The following is a 13636-nucleotide window of genomic DNA, read 5'->3' as shown; positions in this document are numbered from 1 at the left end:
TACTTAGTCACAATACACTCAACTCCCAGTAGCCTTGCTACATATGATACTGTATGGAATTCGTCACCATTAATATGTGGGTATAATTTGTGTATCTTTCAGCTTTACTATACCTGTCCAGCCATCCTTCTCTTAATTAATAAAGTATTGGGTTGGCCAAAAAGCTTGTCTGGTTTTTTCCCGTAAGATGGCTTTAGTAGTGCTTAGTTGTCTTTAACTTAATTTGAAATAATTTTGTTAGATTGTCTTGTGACGGCTGTCATAGCAGTGTACATTTTTTTAAAAACATCAAAATTGGTGAGTTTCTGTGCAGCCATTTTAATATTGAAGATGGAAGAAAGTATGAAACATTTTCAGCATATTATGCTGTATAATTTCAAGAAAGGTAAAAACGCAACTCATAGAAAAAAAGATCTGTGCGTGGAGAAAGTGCTATTACTGATTTAACATGCCAAAAGTGATTTGCAGTTTTGTGCTGGAGCTTTTCTTGATGGATGATGCTCCACAGTCAAGTAAACCGTTGAAGTTGATAGTGATCAAATCAAGACATTAAGAACAAACAACGTTATGCCATGCGATAGATAGCTGACATACTCACAATATCCAAGTCAATAAAGTTATTGGTGAAAATGAAAAACGTGTCTTTTATTTTACAGTAAAAAACTATACAGATTTTTTTGCCAACCCAGTAGAAATTAAAAACAGTAATTATTTGTATAGAAGGCTGGGAATTGAGTGGATGTTTTTTGGCACATTCAGATTTTTTTTTTACTTTATTTGTAAACAGTTTTAGATTTACAGAAAAATTGCAAAAATAGTTTCATTATTCTTTACCCAACTTCCCCTAATGTTAACATCTTGGATGTCTGTGCCATAATACTCAATACCAGGAAATTAATATTGATATGATATTGTTAACTAATCTACAGACCCGTTTCACATTTTACAACATTTTCCACAAATGTCTTTTCTGGTCCATGATCCATTCCAGGATTACACCATTGCATTTAGTTCTCACGTCTCATTAGTCAATTCTTAAGTTTTGGAAGTGTTTATCAGTTTTAATTTTGATTTAATATGCAATTCAAGGAACATTTCTCAGAATCATGTTACTGTTTAAAAAATACAAGTATATTTTTAGATATCCAGATTATTCCTTGAAAGCAGGATGTTTCTCAATCTTTGTTCTGTTCATTTAGAACCTTTCCAGAGGTTTTTTTCATTGTAATAGTTTTAAAAGGTAAGCAATAAAATCAACCACATTCCATTACTCAAACACCAGTGCTGCTAAGATTCAGTGCAGTTGCTTTCTAAACGAATGATAGAAAAAGGTTAAAAAGATGTATTCATCTTTTGTTTTGTTTTATTTTTTAATCTTCAACCGAGGACATGCTTGTTGAGTTTTTTAGAGAGAAGGGAAGGGAGAGAGAGAGACATCAGTGTGGGAGAGAAACATCAATCAGTTCTTGTATGCACCCTGATCAGGGATTGAACCCACAACCTAGGCATGTGCCCTGGTTTAGGGGTTGCTGCTTCAACCAGCTGAGTCACATTGGGCCTGGGTGTATTCAGTATTTTTGGTGGTAAAGTTTGAGAATAAGAAAATTGGATGTTGATCTTGGAGTTCAAAGAACCAGAATAAATGTATGTTTTAAAATTGGTAGTTATTTTTAACACTGGTGTATCTGTTTGTTATTTGAGATTATTATAGCTGAAACTTCTTCAAAAATAATATTTGTTTATATTTACAGAAAAAGATCTACAAAGATCAGATGGAATACATGTTGCAGAATCATGTATTCCCTCTATTCAGCAGTGAACTAGGCTACATGAGAGCAAGAGTAAGTTTTAATGTTGTATTAATTTATATATTTACGTCTTATAATGAATGACTGCTTATGTGGACTTTCAAAGGGAAACTTTAATGTTCATTTTAAAAGCCATATTTCATTTTAGATCATGTTTTATGTAAATCTTTAAATGGCTTGATGTAATGTGTGCATAGTTTTCATCTGTGTCTGATAGCAATGTCTGTCTGTGTTTTGCATTCAGATCTTGCTATCCACACAAACATCATGCAGCCAAAGAGTAAGTTGGGATCATAGTACTGGTCTAGTGTTGTCTCATTGGACATAATTTTACACTGGCCAGCCTCCAAATTCCCACACAGAATTTTGGGATTAGATATACTGTATAGTTTAGGGGAATTTAATGTAAATATAGCAGCTTACTGCAATTTTTTGTTAAAGGCTTGCTGGGTCCTTCACTACTTCTGTGAAGTGAAGTTCAAAAGTGACCAGAACTTGCAAACAGCCTTGGAGCTGACACGAAGATGTCTTATAGATGATAGGGAAATGCCTGTGAAAGTGGAAGCTGCCATTGCACTTCAAGTGTTGATCAGCAATCAAGAAAAAGGTAAAGTGTTTATATATCTCAAAAATAGTGCAGTGTGTTTTCACATGATGGTACAAAGCATGATCCTAAACACTTGACACATAATCTTCCTTTCTATGTAACAGTATCTCTTTTTTACTCTGGTGTATGTTGTGTCAGGTTTTAAGGAGTTTTAGCTATTTTGGCCTAAGTTTTCTCTCTTCGTCTTACAGCAAAAGAATACATCACGCCATTTATCAGACCTGTAATGCAGGCTCTTCTTCATATTATAAGAGAAACAGAAAATGATGATCTTACCAATGTAATTCAGAAAATGATCTGCGAGTATAGTGAAGAAGTTACTCCTATTGCAGTAGAAATGACACAACATTTGGTATGTTATTTGAACCAATCATTTATGCATTACTTACCTTATAGAAAGTATCTTCATAGAGCTTACTATATGTCAGATACTGTTATAATCCCTTGATAAATATTTAACTTGTTCAAATCTCAACACAGTCCCATGTGAGGACTATTCCTATATTGAAATAAAAGTTCATATATAAAGAGATAAAGTAGCTTGCCCATAGCTAGAATGGGTGGGGCTGGATTCACATCTGAGCTGTATGCCTTTACTAAGCACATCCTTAACTGTTAACCTCACATTGTATTCTGATTGCTTTATGTAGTTTCCTGGAATGTTTTGGACCAATTTAAAGATGAAGTAGGCATGTTTGTTACAATTTTTTTTAAAGATATTTTTAGACAGAGGGGAAGGGAAGGAGAAAGAGGGGGAGAGAAACATCAGTGTGTGGTTGCCTCTCATGCGCCCCCCACCAGAGACCTGGCCCACAACCCAGGGATGTGCCCTGACTTGGGAATCGAACTGGCTACCCTTTGGCTCACAGACCAGCACTTAATCCACTGAGCTACACCAGCCAGGGGGGTTATAAATTTTTAAAATGAAATTTGTGTGATGTTATTTTATTGATGGCCTTTGTTTACTGTACATAGCCCCAATCTTCTGACAATTAAGTAAATTATTTCAGGGTGATAGAGAGTATGACCATGTGTCCAACCGTTATCCGTTCCTTTTTCCTATATGATGAATTATTTGATGCAGTTTATATTCCTGCTAAGTATTAAGATTTCAAGATTGTAACTTTTGGTATTTGCTGTGGATTTAAGCAATGGCAAGAGTTTTGTGAATCCAGCACCCATTTATGATAAAAACTCAGCAAAATAGTTCCAGATGGAACGTAATAAAAGCCATACATGACAAACCCAAGCCAATATCATGCTCAATGGACAAAAACTAAAAGCATTTCCCTTAAGATCAGGAACAAGACAGGGATGTCCACTTTTGCTACTCTTACTCAGCATAGTACTATAAGTCCTAGCCATAGCAGTCAGAGAAGAAGAATTAATAAAAGGCGTCCAGATTGGAAAGGAAGAAGTAAAGCTCATTATTCGCAGATTTCGTGATACTGTATGTTGAGAACCCTAAAGATTTCCACCAAAAAACAACTAGATGAATGAGTTTAATAATATAGAAGATAACAAAATAAATATCCAGAAATCAGTTTCATTTTTATACACCAGTAATGAATTATCAGAAAGGGAAACTAAGAAAACAAGCCCACTTATAGTTGCATCAAAAATAATGTAAAATACCTAGAAATAAATTTAACCAAGGATGTAGAAAAAACCTGTATTCTGAAAATTATAAGACACTGAAGAAAGAAGTTGAAGAAGCTACAAATAAGTGGAAGCTTATACCATGTTCATGGGTAGGAAGAATTAACATCATTAAAATGTCCATGCTACCCAGAGCAGCCTATAGATTTAACACAATTCCTATCAAGATACCAATGGCATATTTGACAGAACTAGGATAAATATTCCAAATATTTATATGGAACCACAGAAGACCCTAAATAGCAACAGTGATCTGGAGAAAGAAGAGCAAAGTTGGAATAATCAATCTACCTGATACCAAACTGTACTACAAGGCCATAGTAATCAAAAGAGCATAGTACTGGCATAAATACAGACATACAGATCTGTGGAACAGAATAGAGAGCCCAGAAATAAACTCCCTCCTTTATCGTCAATTACTATTTGACCATAATTACTATGACATAATTACTATGTCCCCTTGACATAGGAGGCAAGAACATACAGTGGGGTAAAGATTAGTCTAGTAAATAAATGGAGTTGGGAAAACTGAACAGATGTGCAAAAAAATGAAACTAGACCACTTTTTTACACCATGTACAACAATAAACTCAAAATGGATTAAAGAGTTGATATAAGACTCAAAACCATAAAACTCCGAGAAGAGTTTTACACGGGAACTAAAATCTCTGACATGTCTTTTAGCAGTATTTTTTTCTGATATGTCTCCTCAGTCAAGGGAAATGAAAGAACAAGTAACCAAATGGGACTACATCAAACTAAAAAGGTTTTGCACAGCAAAGGAAACCATCAACAAAATGGAAAGACAACACACTGAATCAGCAAACATATTTGTCAATGATACATCTGACAAGGGCTTAATATCCAAAATTTATAAGGAATAGAATTCAAGTAACTTGTTTAAGATACCCTAGTAATTCATAGAGCAGTACTATTTGATTATAGTGTCCAAGCTCTTAATTATTGTTAATTAATTTGGAGGCTTTGATTGATTTTGCTGTCCCAGTTAGAAATTTTAAAAATTCAAAGTTTTAGACCAAAATGTGTTTATGCTGCATTAATGGCAAACCTAAATTATATTCTTTTGAATCTAGGCAATGACATTTAATCAAGTAATCCAGACTGGGCCTGATGAAGAAGGAAGTGATGATAAAGCAGTTACTGCTATGGGAATCCTGAATACCATCGACACTCTTCTTAGTGTAGTTGAAGATCATAAAGAGGTAACAAAATGATCTAGTGTTTTAAAGGTTTTAGGTTATTTCAAGCCATTCTTCATTAACTACTCTATCCTTTTTGGAGTTTTTACCTTAAAATGTTTGGTCATCTTTTCATGCCCCTTCATTCTGCCATCTTTTAAGTAGTTCCTTTTTGTTGTGGATAAGATTGATATATTATTTTAGTTTCCTTACTATTAGAAGGAACAAAGTGTTTGTGTTACAATATCTTTACCGCAAGGCTCAGGATTTTGGCTCCCTCTTAGGTTACATTTCTCAGATCCCAAACTGTTGTGATTCCTAGGAAAACATATTCTATTTAGTGTTCCTTTAAATAAAAAAAATTTTTAAATTACAGTAGAATCGTTTTAAGTGTACAGTTCAGTGATGTTAAGTACATTCACATTGTTGTGCAACCTTCTCTGTTGTCTTTCTAGTTTTCTTTGTGAACTATAAGTGAATTTTTAAAATGAAATTATTTGAAATATACAGAAAAGAAAAATAAACAGAGAAAACTGTTTGTAAAGGGTATAGCCAATACCCTTTAACCACCACCTGAATTTATTAGATTTTAACATTTTATAGTATATCCATTAGACTCTTTCCAATAAGAAAAACAATTTCATATAGATGTAATTGAAGCTATTGGGCTACAACCTCCTAATCTCATTTCCCTAATTCCTTCCCTTAGAAGTAACCAATATCCTGAATTTGCTGTTTATAGCTCCAATGCAGATATTTATATCCATAAATCATGTTTTCAGATTATCTACTAATTGCCTTTTGCAACATGAGATTTTAGTAAACTCTTTTTGTTCTAGATGATAATTGGAGATAGGCAGAAGCCATAAGGAACCCTAAAGTTAAACAACCTTACGGTTAACAAATCAATTGTTTACTATATTTGAAGATGTATTTGAGATGGGTGTTCTGGTTTTATTTCTGATTAGCAAAGTTTATCTTATTTCCCCTTGACCCTTTATAAACATTCTCATGAATTTCGGGCATTTGTGATCTGATTGAAAACCATACTAACACTTAAAAAGAAGTTATAATTTCTCTCTGTGTTGTATGACTTAGGGGCCTGGTCCTCTGTGTCTAATATATTGAGATAATTATATAAGTGGAAGTGACTTAAAAATCATTGGTAGAGGTAAGAATAATGCTTTATATCAAATAGCTGTGTACACCACTGGCAGTGACTTCGCAATTACATCTCGGCTGAATTAATCTATATTTACAAACAAAATGCTTTTATTTTATTTTTTTACAACCAAAATTTTTAAAGTCTGTGCAGAATAGTGTGGCTCCTTTATTTTCATAATTATTTGTATTTTTCCAGGATGTTATTCTTTCCTTTTTGGGTAAACTTTGCATATTATTCTTTATGTTAGTCTCATTCTAATGGTACTTCATTAAATTTGAATCCCAGATTAATTCACAACATCATAATATGAGTGAGTCATTTCAAAGCAAAGACTTAGTGATTTCTTAACAATATTAACTTTATATTTTAATGCAGTGTGTTACATTATACATTGTTCAGTAATTCGTTCAGTGTGCTGTGATTCTTCCATGTGATTTGTTTTGTTTTGTTTTGTTTTTCCTTTTTTTTTTAGATAACCCAGCAACTTGAGGGAATCTGCTTACAGGTCATCGGAACTGTTTTACAGCAGCATGTCTTAGGTATATACCTCTGACTATTGTAATAATTTGCTGCTGTTTCACATTAGCAAGCATTGTACTAATTATTCCATATTGTTTTTTAGAATTCTATGAGGAGATCTTCTCTTTAGCACATAGTTTGACATGTCAACAAGTGTCTCCACAGATGTGGCAGCTTCTACCTCTGGTATTTGAGGTTTTTCAACAAGATGGCTTTGATTACTTTACAGGTAAGTCAAATCAGCATAGAAATACTCCTGTTTTGATTTTTTTTTTTTTAGCATTTCAATTGAACACATAGTTTTGAATATTCTAAGTGCATCCTTGTTTGCATAAGTTATCGGTAGCAGTTGATGAAAACCCATAGTAATGATTTTTGGTTTATATTTATATTTAGGTTTTAGTTTAGATTTTTTTCTTCAAACTTATTTTCATACTCCTGCTCCCTGTCGGTATTTTTTGTATAATCTTTGTGTTTTAACTACTAAATATAAAGGAATTCACTTTAATAATGGTTCATTTCTACATCTAACTATAAATATATACGCCTTAATTAAAAGTGAATGTTACGGATAAAACAATGTCAGATTTGCTTTCTTTTTTCTAAAGAGATTTTTCAGAAATAATTTATATTAGTGAAGGTGATTAACTGGTGCCTTTTAATACAGATATGATGCCTCTGCTTCATAATTATGTGACGGTTGACACAGACACACTTCTGTCTGATACCAAGTATCTTGAAATGATATACAGTATGTGCAAAAAGGTAGGTCATTTTTAATTAATAGAAGAACATATGTCATGAGGCTGGTGCTATAAAAAATGATGGAATTCTGAAGCAATATGATACCACATTATGATGATCAGATTATACAGGTCTAACAGAATAAGGACTTTAACCAGTTGGAGAAAGACAAATACCATATGATCTCACTTCTGGGTGGAGTCTAATGAACAGTAAACTGACGAGCAAAATAGAAACAGGCATGAATACATGGAACAGACTGACTGACAACTGTCAGGGGTCAGGGAGGAAAGGATGAAAGAAGGTGAATGGATATGCCAAAGAATATAAATGCGTAAGTCATAGACACAGAAAACAGTATGGTGATGGCTGAGGGGGAGGGTCTGGGTGGAGGAGGGCAGAGTGGGGGAAAATGGGGACATCTTTAATAGTGCCAACAATAAAAATAAAAGAATAAGGGCTTTAAAAGTTTAAAGTAAACAAGACTTTCCTTTGGTGTTATGTTAATGGCTTTGGCAAGTATTTATCTTTTGTCTGCCCTCTGACATTTAATTGGAGTTAATAAGTGTTTTTGATTTTCACTGTGCTTGAAGCTTAACCTTAGCCTAGTTCTTTGCTAGGCTTTGAATTAAAAGAAGAATCTGGAACTTGAGAGATTTTTGAAAAGATCAGGATTTATTACAGATTTTTTTTTAAATAAAATTTTTTGAGGCTGCGGAGACTATATAGTAATTCTTTAGTAAATAGCAAGATTGTAAAAATTATAAGATAGATTTCCAGTGAATGCTACTTTAAAAAATGCTTTTCTTAAACTTGAGGTATGGGGCTCTGGCTGGTGTGGCTCAGTGGATTGAGTGCCAGCCTGCGAACCAAAATGTCACTGGTTCGATTTCTAGCCAGGGCACTTGCCTAGGTTGCGGGCCAAGTCCCCAGTGGGGGGCGAATGGGCTGCAACCACACATTGTTGTTTCTCTCTTTCTCCCTCCCTTCCCCTCTCTCCAAAAAATAAATAAATAAAATCTTGGGGAAAGGGGGAAAAAACTTAAGGTATGGGTAAAACACTTGAAGTGGGGTCCTTTAGTAGATGTCAAAGACACTAATTGGTAGTTTTTGAATTTCTAACAGTACTTGTTGAGAGGCAGCAGGCTGTTTAACATGAAGCATTTAAAAAGTGATTTTGCTCCATTAAGTTTTTAGATGTGCTTGTCCTTATTGATATCTTTCTTTCTGAACACAGTCATAAAATAACCATCTAGATATGTTTATTTAATATTTACTGCCAATACTAGTGTTATGATAATACTCTGGGAACAGATATATATACCATCATATTCCAGAACACTTACCATTAATATTTTCAATCCTCTACTGCTAACTAGTATGCCTCATCCACGTTTATTGTCTGTGGACATTTGCCATCAACAGGCTGCCTTTTCCTTTCTCCTGCCCCACTCCAATGTCAGTATTTTTATTTTTTTATTTTTTTGAGACTTACGTAGAGAAAAGATTTTCCTAGCAGTATTAGCTTAGTTTTATTGTAGTTCTTTACATAAGAGCTGATGTCCTGGAGAAAAGTTAGGTACTTTAGTTAAGGTGAAGCTCCTTTGGCATGTTTGTATGAGAAAGTAGTGGTCAACATGTTATTGTCCAGAATGGCACTATGGGAGAAAAGCTTTGATTATGTAGACCAAGATCCAGATTGCTAGAATATGGCAGACTATCAATCCCACATCCTCACAGATGCTTTAGACTATAGTCTGAATATTGCAGATCTATGTAGAATATCTTAAATACTCCAGAGACTGAAGATAGGATAGAAATTCTCAGGTTGAAAGTTTTCATGATGCCTCACTCCAGTTTATATTTTGTTGATCAGGTTCTTACAGGAGTTGCAGGAGAAGATGCAGAGTGTCATGCAGCAAAATTGTTAGAGGTCATCATTCTACAGTGCAAAGGGCGTGGCATTGACCAGGTCAGTGAGGCTAACTATTAATGATTCATTTCTGAGGCTTCAGAGAGGAAATCTTTCCCTCCACATTTTTCTTTTTGGCCATTTGTTATATATTCTGTACATTGTTGTTTATTATGACACCTAGATAAATTGGGTCTAATATTTAACCAATGTATAATAATGATCATATGTTTCATATGCATATGTTAAATATGACTGTCTTGTTTTATGATTACCTGTGACCATGCAAGGTAAGTTTTGTTTTGACTTTACATTTTCTTACATTTGCCATGTATCACTTTGCAGTAAAATAGATTCAGTCATTAAATTTTTATGGCTGGTTTCAAAAAGAATTTGTTCCAGTCTTATTGAAATACAACTGAAATATAACATTGTGTAAGTTGAAAATATACAGTGTAATGAGTTGATATGTATGTATATTACGGACATGATTATCACAGTAAGGTTTGTCAGTATAGAAATATTGTGAATCCATGATTGCTATTATGGTGAGGCTCTAATATCTCATTGAAGACTTGTCTCTTTCTAAAATTAGATTTCCCAGTGAAATGCCTCAATAAAAGAACTATTGTATCATTTAATGGGGAAAGGGGTGAGTTGAAGCAACAAGTAAGTTAATATGGGTAGGATAATTAGATTGCTGTTACTTGCACAGAATATTTTCATAACTTTCTTTACAGTGTATTCCCTTATTCGTGGAAGCAGCTTTAGAGAGACTGACAAGAGAGGTGAAGACAAGTGAACTTCGAACAATGTGCCTGCAAGTTGCCATTGCAGCTTTGTATTATAATCCACACCTACTACTAAACACCTTAGAAAATCTTCGCTTTCCTAATAATGTTGAACCAGTTACAAATCATTTTATTACACAGTGGCTTAATGATGTTGATTGTTTCTTGGGGTAAGTGGCATATATTGGATATTTGTTTACTTAACTTTATAAGAAACTCTGCTTATTAAGAAAAAAAGAAAGAATCTTTATTTTATTTTTTAGGCTACATGACAGAAAGATGTGTGTTCTGGGCCTGTGTGCTCTTATTGATATGGAACAAATACCACAAGTTTTAAATCAGGTTTCTGGACAGATTTTGCCAGCTTTTATCCTTTTATTTAATGGATTAAAAAGAGCATATGCCTGCCATGCAGAACATGAGAATGATAGTGATGACGATGATGAAGCTGATGATGATGATGAAACAGGTAAGGGATTTGTGATGGAGGAAGCCAAACTTACCTAGTTAGAATGTCACTGGACTTAATTTGTTTTATTAGCCCTTCTCCTAAAGAAATGTAGGGTCATAGCCAAATGTTTTTGTTTTCATTATTCATAGAAAGATAATCTTACCTTCCCCCTAGGGTAAGTTCCATGAAGGCAGGAACTTCTCTTATATCTGTAACACGTAAATTACTTCTGGGCACTTACGGTTTTCCTTCTTCTTTTTAACAGGCTTAATTCATTTTATTTTTCTTATATAAAATTATGTGGTGCCCATGACTGGTGTAGCTCAATGGGTTGGGCATTGTCCTGCAAACCAAAAAGTCACTGTCGCAATTCCTGGTCAGGGCTCATGCTTAGGTTGTGGGCCAGGTCCCCATTTGGGGTTGTGTGAGAGGCAGCACATTGATCTTCATGTCCTTGATGTGGTGGCCCAGTTTGGTGACTCAGCCTCCTGCTCAGCCTTGACTCTGTAAGCTCCAGGGCCTTGGCCCCGGCCCAGACCCCAGCCAGGACCTTGGCTGTGGATGCCACTGCCAAATCCTCTACCATGGAAGCCACAATGGCCTCCCCATTCCAGGGCCTCCAAGCTGTCCTGTAGCATCCGGCGTCATCCATCATTTGGTGTTAATTCTAAAAAGAAGGCATTTATGGTTCTTAGTGTGGACAAACATCTATCATTTTTAGTGCTAAAAGCAAGCATCCTAACTATAAAATAAAGTTAATTGGATGTTGCCTAATACATTTCACCTGTAAGACACTGTAGACTACAAGAGTATAAATTAATAGAATGTTGGTTAAGAGAAATTATTTTAACAGTTCCAAAGTAAGATAGCTATCGCCATTTTTGTCTTTTATCGTTCACTAACTTAGCCAACTGTTAAAAAAATCTTACCAAAATGTGTTCTGTGGATATGGTATAAACTATACTACTTTACTATTGGTGTTTTATTTAGTATCAACCATATGGCTCAGAGTATATCAAGTGCTAAATCTCTTATTTTACAATCCTTTTTGAAACCTCTAATATTAAGAATTGTGGTTGGGTTTCTTGCATTTCAATGAGAATTTTTTCCTACTTTTTGCTAAATATATACTTAAACACCATTTTCTGCGGACTCTTTCTTGAATTTATTCGAATGTGATTTACTGTTACCACTATCAGTTTGCTGAGTAACAGAGTATTTCAGTACTAACAAAAGCACCTATTTTATGTCTTGGCAGAGGAACTAGGGAGCGATGAAGATGACATTGATGAAGATGGTCAAGAATATTTGGAGATTCTGGCTAAGCAAGCAGGTGAAGATGGCGATGATGATGATTGGGAAGAAAACGATGCTGAGGAGACTGCTCTGGAAGGCTATTCCACAATCATTGATGATGAAGATAACCCAGTTGATGAATATCAGATATTTAAAGCTATATTTCAAAGTAAGTCAACTTGTTATATGTAATTCATATAGCTCTATATGATCCATTTCCATGAACCAGTCTGTTCTTACATTTTTCCCTCAGAAGGATTTGGACATATCAAACTCAATACTGTGATTTAAGATTGTTATGCAAAGTGACCAAAGTTAATTCTACTGTTGTCATACTTTGAGAGCATTTTCTTCATCCTGCTATTTTTTTTTAGACTATAATTTTGAACCATGCACATTATAGGAAAATAGTGTAGTTCAAAAAGTTTATACAGTGACGATTCCTCTTTCCCACTTCTGATTTCTAGCCTCCCAGCTTACTCTAGAAGTATCTGTTTGTGTGTGTTTGCGTATCTTTTCTTTCCAGCCAAACTGACACTTACCTGTCTGAGAATTGGACAATTCATAATTAATGATCTTGGAATCCTTTCCTTTTTTCTCACCATGCAGATGTGCGTTATATAGCTGTTTAATCGAAGTAGGGAACTACATGGTCAGGCTTGCCACTGTTATATTTCAATTCATCTAGTGCAAATATTTTGAGGTTTTTGACACCTGCTCTTATGACAGCAAAATTTATTCTCCCTTTGTCACAGATTGAGTTTGACCATTATTTAGACTATAATATTAAAAAAGTGTGAGCATCGATTTTAACTTAAGTAGTGCAGAGCTTTCTATAAAAAGACAGCAGGTGTATTTAAGAAAGGTTTTTGAATAGGCAATGCAGAAAGAAATGAGGCCTTTATTTTGTACCATTCACCTCTTTATATGCACCTAGTAAATGCTTATTGTTTTTGTTTTTTAATTTAGAGACCTGAGAATTTTTATCCAAACTTCCCCTAGTTTGTTACTTATAAGAACTGGTTTAGGCTCTGAGTCCTTATTTGCTAGAGATATGAATTATGAGAATGGTTAGGTTTTTTTGAGACATTGAAGCTAAACCAGATATTTTTTTTCCTCCCTGTACTATTTGTTTCACAAGTAACTTAAAATTTATTAGTGAGGGAACATAAAATAGATCAGAATTTTAGTACTGGGGGTGGAGTACAGGAACAGAATTGAAAGGAGCTATCAGGCCTTTCTTATTATTGCCATTTCCCGGTTTCTTTTCTTTTTGATAGCTATACAAAATCGCAATCCTGTGTGGTATCAGGCTCTGACTCATGGTCTTAATGAAGAACAAAGAAAACAGTTACAGGATATAGCAACTCTGGCTGATCAAAGAAGGGCAGCCCATGGTATGTTAATCGACAACAACCCCTCTTTAATGCAATTCATGATTTGAGACAGCTTTAAAATTTTATATTAAATTATTTTTTAAAGATT

The 13636-nt window shown here is 34.4% G+C and overlaps 1 protein-coding gene and 1 non-coding gene across 4 annotated transcripts in view; both read left to right on the top strand.

Annotated features, from left to right (window-relative positions):
* Positions 1-13636, top strand: part of IPO7 (importin 7) — a 56410-nt gene that overhangs the window by 39918 nt on the left and 2856 nt on the right. For 2 of the 3 annotated variants that reach the window (XM_053925766.2, XM_053925767.2), the window contains 12 exons: positions 1752-1841; positions 2250-2415; positions 2607-2767; positions 5169-5297; positions 6911-6977; positions 7061-7186; positions 7625-7722; positions 9578-9673; positions 10354-10574; positions 10647-10873; positions 12114-12320; positions 13432-13548. In XM_053925766.2, the coding sequence (XP_053781741.1) occupies positions 1752-1841; positions 2250-2415; positions 2607-2767; positions 5169-5297; positions 6911-6977; positions 7061-7186; positions 7625-7722; positions 9578-9673; positions 10354-10574; positions 10647-10873; positions 12114-12320; positions 13432-13548 (1705 nt within the window). The remainder of the gene's footprint in view (positions 1-1751; positions 1842-2249; positions 2416-2606; positions 2768-5168; positions 5298-6910; positions 6978-7060; positions 7187-7624; positions 7723-9577; positions 9674-10353; positions 10575-10646; positions 10874-12113; positions 12321-13431; positions 13549-13636) is intronic. The other variant, XM_024558702.4, reaches the window with a different exon arrangement.
* On the top strand, positions 1988-2172 carry LOC112303510 (small nucleolar RNA SNORA23). The gene has a single exon (XR_002974656.1). It is a non-coding gene; the product is annotated as a small nucleolar RNA SNORA23 (small nucleolar RNA).

Source organism: Desmodus rotundus, chromosome 5 (genome assembly GCF_022682495.2).
Source record: "Desmodus rotundus isolate HL8 chromosome 5, HLdesRot8A.1, whole genome shotgun sequence".
In the NCBI taxonomy this organism is placed as follows: Eukaryota; Metazoa; Chordata; class Mammalia; order Chiroptera; family Phyllostomidae; genus Desmodus; species Desmodus rotundus.
Note: the sequence above shows the minus strand (reverse complement) of the source record. Positions and strands in the feature narration are given on the sequence as shown.